Source organism: Acyrthosiphon pisum, chromosome A2 (assembly GCF_005508785.2).
Source record: "Acyrthosiphon pisum isolate AL4f chromosome A2, pea_aphid_22Mar2018_4r6ur, whole genome shotgun sequence".
Lineage (NCBI taxonomy): Eukaryota > Metazoa > Arthropoda > Insecta > Hemiptera > Aphididae > Acyrthosiphon > Acyrthosiphon pisum.
The window spans coordinates 102810368-102818398 of record NC_042495.1 but is presented as its reverse complement, the minus strand read 5'-3'; the positions used below and the strand labels follow the sequence as shown (position 1 = coordinate 102818398).

Genomic DNA, 8031 nt, shown 5'->3' with positions numbered 1-8031 from the left:
CCGGACTATAGACAATTATTTAAGCAAATATACAGAGTGTAACAGATTACTTGCCAAATTAATAACTCATTCTAATCAATATATTCAAGCTTTTTTTAAAAAAATAATTTATTAGTGCTTGCGATACAAGTAAAGTATTTTTTTAATTCCAAAAATTGTATTAAATTATTTTTAGAAAAATTCAAAATAGCCAATTTGTAAATCTAATTTTAGACAAATTTTGATTGTAAAAACATTTATTGAAGTCAATTATTTTATTTGGAATTGATTAATTTGAAATATAATTACTTACTATTTCAAAATATTCTTTTTGGGAATTTTCTGACACGTATATTTATTGAATTATTTAATATCCTTATAATTTTTGTCTTACATTTAACTAGTATTTATTTTTTTTCGTTGGTTCTTTCTGTTACACTCTATATAATTTAAGGATAAAATGTAATAAATAAATGTGTCCATCCAAATATTATACAATAAAACAGTTATTAGGTTGAGAAGCGGGTGGAAAAGTGGGAATCTGCTATTCAGCGTTCAAAAGTTACATTCCCAATCTGAATAGTACACAGGAACGTATTGATAGTTTTTTTTTAAATTATTGTTTTATATAAAATACTTGCTGGTAGATGATTTATTCCCGTGTTCTATAAATCAATCTACATACTGAAAATGGCAAGAACAGTTCATTATGGATTACCATAATACCTATAGAGACATTTTCTTCAGAAACAGCTGAGGCGTGTACATAAAATGTATGTGTGAAATATAGTCCACAACTGAAATAGCTCACTTCCCACCCTTGCCATACAATAATTATATGAATATTATATAATACATCATGAAATAATGTGTATATAGTAAAATATAGAAGGTAGTCTATTTTTATCCTGTATAAACAGTACTTATGATTTCTAGTAAATTTGTGATTTTATATTTTATAATATTTTCTACATATTCAAATTTTTTTCTTACTATCATTTTGCAGATATGCCAATAGAGCGTAGCAATATTCAAAATAAAAGAAAAAAGTATAAGAGCAGACAGAAAAATACTCCTAAACGAAAGCCAAATGGTTTGTCATCATCTCAGATGAAACAACGTCGGAAAAGTGGTCCGTCACCTGGCCCAAGGAAAAAAGGTTCCATGACTCCTGAAAAAAAGGCTTTGGCTGAAGAGCGTAAAAAAATGTTAATTAAACGTAAAGAAATGCTATTGGAAAAAAAACGATTGGCAGCAATGGACAAAAAAAAGAAAGTGATCCAAGAAAAGAAAATAATTCAAAAAAAGAAGGTAAACTATTTATTTAAACTTTAACTAACTAATGTATTTAAATAATTCATACATTTAAATCAATTATAGACTGTTGATTATTCTTCTGATGAAGAGCCAAAAATATTTAAAGCTGACAAACCGAATAAACAGCACACTAAATCTAGTATTGAACAACCGGTTGATCAGTTACGAAACTGGATTGATAAATATGAAGAAGCTGTTACTAATCATTATTCTCAAGAATTGCGTGCTCGTTTGTCAGCCATTAAACCAAATGGCAGCGTAACAATTGGTGAACTTCGTACCCCAGTTAAAATTCCCATTAGTAGGACAAAAATGTCCTTACTTCCTAGTGGGATAAAAGTGTGTATATTAGTTTTATTTTCTAAATCAAAGTTTAGTTTTATGTTAATTTGTAAATTATTTTTAATAGATGTTAGTTAGTAGTTCAGTATTAACTAACAATCAGCCAATAGTAGAAGTTCGAGGAAAATTTACTTGGACTGGCTCATTGGCATACAAAGATCCAATACCCAATCGAACAGACCCTTATGTATTTTTTTATGTGGTTCGATTTTCTACGGACTGTGATGTAGAGGTCTGTGTTGATTGTCGTACATATGGTAATGATGCACGTTTTGTTCGACGTTCATGTAAACCAAATGCAGAGGTAAATTAATTATACAATTAATAATTTATATTAATAAAACATTTTAAATTTTTTTTTTTTTAGCTAAAACATTACATTGAAAAAGGTTCTATTCATTTGTACATAGTGGCAAATCGATATATTGAAAAAAATACTGAAATTACCATTAATCATCAGGCTGCAGTTCCATTTAAACGATGTAATTGTGGAGATCCATCAACATGTACATCTTCTATAAGCCCAATACCTCCTGTAACAACACCTCCTATCCCTGTTGTACCAAAAAGTTCTTCTTCCTCACCAATGATAGACCCAACTGTTAGTAATTCTTCAGACGATGAAAATAAACCACAAAGAAATAAAAGAACTAGGCAACAAAGAATTATGAAGAAACCAAATAAGAAAATTATGAAAAGAACTTTACCCAAGGTTGAAACACCACCTCCACCTCCTCCACCACCTTTACTCCCACCAGCACCTCTACCATCACCTCTTCCACCTGTTAAAAGTAAAGAACCTAACGGACCGGGTAGGCCAAAAAGTCCTGTCAAAAAGTTGGAAACGAGTCCTGAGCCTGACCATAAATCAATCAACAGTGATAATAAACTGGTGAAAAGAGTAAATGAGATGGTAATACATTTTTTAATTCCTAAACAATTCCTAAACAATATTTTTTAACCATTTTTTAATTTTATAGTCAAGGGAAGAGAGAAAGATGGTAGCTATTATGAAAGCTTTTGAAAGAATGGAAAAAAAAGAAGCTCGAAAACAAGAATCGAGGTCACATAAAGATACAGATTCCTTCAATAATTCTTCACCCCATAATCTAAATAGAAATAGAGTTCGAAAAAGCGTTGTTAAGTAAGTAAATTTTAGATTTTAAGCAAATGAGTGTATTCAACTTTGTAATGTTAAATAAAAAATTATGTTTATTTTATTATTATTTAATTGATCGTTTACACATAGGTAGTTATTATAGCATTATGTTTTCAAGTTTAATATCATTATTTTATCGATAAAATCAATTATTGTATATGTCTCATGTATTCATGTATTTATTTATTTTTATAGAAGGAAACAACGGCCATCTAATAAAAATAGTCGCTCTAAGTCAACAAGAACAAACAGACCACAGCGTAGAGCGGCTGCAATTTCATCTCATACCTATAATAGTTCATCAGATGAAGATGACAATAATAATGATGATGATGATGATGATGAGGACAGAAAAGGTCGTTTATTGTCCAAAAAACGTGTTCAGAACCGTTGTAAATTTTCAGTGCGCTTCCAACACAGGCCGTCTCTTTCATCTATTCCTCGGTCTATGTTACGGCGATCACCACACAGTAGTCTAATTAATACTCCCCTTAAGATGGATAGTGAAGAAGCTAGTGGTAGTGAAGGAACTCCTCCAGCCCCGTTATCTAACACATGTATGTTAGTAGCTGCTGCAGTTGGACCACTTGCTCCAGGTTTCAAATTTCCTAATACAAAAAAAGTAACTTTCTATTAATAATTTATAGTTCATTTTACTATTTACCTAAAATTATACTTTATTTATCTATTGATTATATGTTGTTAAGGATTTTGTTAACTCATGGGTGAAGTCTGAAGGAAATTCTCCAACTGGAAGTGAAGACTTCAAACTAGGCGAATCAGGTTGTGCTAAAAAAAGGTGGCTACAACAAGCTATTAGTGAACAAGGTATTAACAATATCGATAATTTTAAAATTGTGTTTCTTCTTATTCTTCTTCTGTGCCTTCACAACTCTGTAAGAGTTTTGGCTGCCACCGTCACTGCTCTTCAATAATCACGATCCTGTATCCTTTCCTTCCACTCTGTTACTTCTAACCTCTCTAAATCTTCCTCACTCTATCCATCCATCGTTTCTTTGGTCTTCCTCTGAGTCTTCTGTCTGTTGGCTTGTATTCAATTGCTGCTCTGACGTCATTTGTTTCCTCTCGTCTCATTGCGTGTCCAAACCATTGTATTCTCTGTCCCTTTACATAACTTGTTATGTAAGGTACTTTGGTGATTTCTTTGTTTTTTCTTCTACGCCACCTGTTTATTTCGGTATCAAAAAACGGTCCACATATTATTCCTAGAAATCTATTCTCAAAACTTCTAAGTTTTTGTTCGAATTGTACTGTCGTTGGCCATACTTCGCATCCATAGGTTAGCGTTGGTCTTACAATACTTATGTAGTACAGTCATACTTTTGTTCCTCTAGAGAACAGTTTTGATTTGAAATATTTTATTAGTGAGAAGAAAGTCCTTTCCGCTTTAAGCAAGCGACTAGTTATTTTGGTGTTCCAGTGATTGTTACACCTAGGTATTTGAAGCTATGTGCTTTCTCAAATACGTAATTATCTACTGTAAGGTCTTCCTCATCTATTTCAGGCAACGTTTCCATTGCTTTAGTTTTCTCCTCATTTATTTCTAGGCCAATCTTTTTTGCTTCCTGTTTAAGTGTTTTGGTATTTCGCACAATCATTTCCTTGTTTTCTCCTACTAAATTCAGATCGTCTGCTGAACCTAGTACATCTAAAATTGTGTTTAAGAGATCATGATATTATCTAAATATATTCTATCGATTATGAATTTGAATCATTGATGTTATATTTAGATTCAGTCGGAGGGATTAGTAATGGTGATCAACAAGTAGGTCCATTGAAAAAACGACGAATGGCTCGAGAATCTATGTCTGATTGTCCATCACCAACAGTTAGTGGTTCAGGAAATATGCATTTTGCTGATGATGATGTTATGGAAGATGAAGAAGTAGAGCAGGCATCTCGTAATATTGCATCTATTGACTCCAAATTAGCCATATTCAAAGTAAATAAAACATTTTCTTCAGTTTCAAAATTAAACAATTACTTATCTAAAATTTTTTTTTATTCAGAATAAGAGTATACCATTAATTGATTTGCAAAAGTCGTCTAACACAGTAGCCTTAGTTGAATCATTTTTGGGAGAATTTAAACCTGATGATGAAGGTGCAACAGAACCTGTTACACAAGACAAATCTAATGTAAAAATAATGGTCGACATCAAGAATGAAGCAGTTGATGATCCTCAGCCAACCCAAGAAACTTTAATCAATGACATAAATAACTCATTATCTATAAAAAATGAAAACAAAGTTTCAAATGAAGTCACTGATCAACCAGATACTACTGATGTCTGTCCACCAGTTCATAAAATTAATGAGTCTATTGAAGAATGTATTAAGCCTGTCGTAGAACAACCACCTTCTTCCCCACCTCCACCTCCTCCACCACCACCACCACCGGTCAAGCGAAAGGTAAGATTGAATTATAATTATGTCTAATAAGGTTATTAATTATATATTTAAAATTATGTATTCCAGCTATCGTTATCTGAATACAGAAGGCGTAAAGAATCACAAGCAACTATTACCAAAGAAAAGGATGTTGAATCTGGAGTCAATGACACTCGACCATCACCATCTGTATCTCCTAATACGACTCTTGCTGCTTATGAAGAGATTACTCAACAAGTTATAGCCAAATCACTTGAATTAGAATCAAAGTTGGCATTGCAATCTACTCCATCCCTATTTGAAACAACTATATCCAAAGAAGAACCAAAACAATGGGAAAACCTAAATGATAGGTTACGGAGACAATTTGGAGTCAACATCACTGAAGACTTACCAAAAAGACATCCAAGATTGTCACCTCCATCTGAATTCATACCTACACCTATTGAGTCTTCACGATGTAAGAATTTTGAAATTAACTATACCCTTGAATTATAACATTTCAAAGAAAAGAATAATCTACTTTCAAAGTAAATTAATAAAAAAAAATAAAAAATATTTAGGTTATATTGAATGAAATAATTTTTATGAATAAAATACATAATTTTAAATTTTAAAATCAATTTCAGAAATTCTAAGCTGAGTGATCTATTTGTTTTTAAATTTTGAATTTTCTCACCTCTTATAACTCTTTAGTTTGATTTAAAGTTACAAACTTATGATGTTATTAATTCATTGATATGATATAAAATAAATCTAAGAATAAAAACCAAGGGATTCATTTTTAAGAAATCTATATTAAATAACATAATAAATGTATCAATTAAATAGATGCCTGCTTACTTTTTATTTAAACGTTGAGCAGAAAAGGCTATTATCTTCTATTATCTTTTTATTATTATTATCTATTATCTTCCAACGTAATTTGCTATAATTATTCATCCAACTTCAGCAAGTATTACATTTTTTTTTTCACCATCTTACTAATAATGATAATTCCATATATTATATACAAATATAGAAATAAAAAATACACAGATAACTGTTATATTTATTAAAATTGCTTGTTTCAGATTCATATTACCAACGCTCGGATGAGCAACTCTATTCATGCGCGAAAGAGGATTTATTGTTACCATCGGCCGCAGTCCATAACAATGGTCCTCCAAACATTAATATTCCTAACAGACATGCTGCGTACCTTTCAACTTTTTTTTATAGACCGCCCCCTCCACCTCCACCACCGCCCCCTGTATGAGTTACTGTTGTATTTCACAACAAATGCAATACACATTACACACCAATAAATATTTATAATGTTAAATGATTATAAAAATAATGAATAGATTATTTTTGAAATCAACTCAACTAAAATTAATATATATTTTTTCTTCTAAAATGTAAATAAAAAAACACCAAAGTAGTGTTTTTGTGTAAATAGGTTTATTTTTTTCCTTCCATTGTCTTTTTGTTGAAATTTCATTGCTTTCTATTGAAATGAAACAGTACAATAAGTTAATTACTTTTATAATTATTATTTATAATTTTATAAAAAAAAAAAATTGAAACTTATAAAAAATTTGTTATATATTAATATTTAAATGATCAGATGCTTTAAAAAATGTAATATATTTTAATTATTAGAACGCTGTTTTTACATTTTGAATAATATTGATTCAAATTATTGATAAGTGAATAAGTCTAAAGAAATTTATAATATACATTTATTTCTTTTTTATGTTTGTATATTTAGTTATTTAATGACGTATGTTATTTAAAAAAATTTATTATTATGATTATTATGTATAAATACAGATATTTTTTGAATAAAAATATATGAGTAAAAATTATAAATATGATAGATATATATTATTACTGTAAAATAAATTGTTTAGATTGTAAAGTTTAATATTTTTGTGCAAATTTTAATATTAATAAAAAAAGCGTTTTGAAAAATTTAATTATCGAATGTGTACTTCTAGATTCTGAGTGAAGCCTAGGCGGAGCCACAGGGCGTGCAGGGTATGCGGCTGCACGCTCTAATCGCCCATAAGCCTGCTTAATTCAAGTTTAAAATTAATTAATAAAAGTAAAATCGATGAACGGTTAATTTGGCTGAAGTCTAATGATCATTATATTTGTTCTTAACAATGTATATTCCATGTATTCGTTGAATGCGGCAGTGCGGCCATCGAATCACCGGGACACATTACAAATGACACAACTTTGTTCCAATTGTTATAGTATTATGCGATGCACTTAGTCAGTATATTCACCGCCTGTTATATATTTAATATTTTATCGCATTGTTATTGTTATCGTTTGTTATTACTGTCAATCGTAATTTGTCAATGTTCGTCATAGACATTCGACTCTCGTGCTTATTGCTCCGTACTACATTTTCAAAATTACTTAGTACCTATCTGTACAATTGTTTACACGTATTTTGATTTACATTTACTTAAATTCGGTTTTTGTCAAGAGGCTAGAATATATTATTAGGTCTTCAGCATAAAGGTATCAGGTAAGCAATACAATAATTAGTAAGTAAAGGTAAGACGGTCAGTTGCAGGCCGCAGCCTATATATTACCAAGTATACCTTATTGTATTATTGCTATTAAAGTAATTTATCTTACTATTAGTAATACAATAAGTTGAACTAATTTTTTTCAGAAAATATTGCCTTGAAAATGCCATTGTTTGTATTTTGTATGTATAAAGGGGTGATTGTAAACTCGGCCCGGGGCTTTTACAGGTAAAAATGATTGATGTGTAAACACGGCTCGAATAAAATACATGTATAATATTTTTGAGAACCATTT

General features: G+C 30.3%; 1 protein-coding gene across 5 annotated transcripts in view; it reads left to right on the top strand.

Moving 5' to 3' along the window:
- Positions 1 to 7164, top strand: part of LOC100161573 — a 15763-nt gene extending 8599 nt beyond the window's left edge. For all 5 annotated transcript variants that reach the window (XM_001949107.5, XM_016805048.2, XM_029489295.1 and 2 more), the window contains 11 exons: positions 986 to 1290; positions 1360 to 1635; positions 1706 to 1942; positions 2006 to 2551; positions 2619 to 2782; positions 2993 to 3419; positions 3505 to 3625; positions 4549 to 4760; positions 4828 to 5229; positions 5296 to 5668; positions 6282 to 7164. In XM_001949107.5, coding sequence (XP_001949142.2) covers positions 986 to 1290; positions 1360 to 1635; positions 1706 to 1942; positions 2006 to 2551; positions 2619 to 2782; positions 2993 to 3419; positions 3505 to 3625; positions 4549 to 4760; positions 4828 to 5229; positions 5296 to 5668; positions 6282 to 6466 — 3248 coding nt within the window. In that variant the 3' untranslated portion in view covers positions 6467 to 7164. The remainder of the gene's footprint in view (positions 1 to 985; positions 1291 to 1359; positions 1636 to 1705; positions 1943 to 2005; positions 2552 to 2618; positions 2783 to 2992; positions 3420 to 3504; positions 3626 to 4548; positions 4761 to 4827; positions 5230 to 5295; positions 5669 to 6281) is intronic.
- The last annotated feature ends 867 nt before the right edge of the window (positions 7165 to 8031 follow it).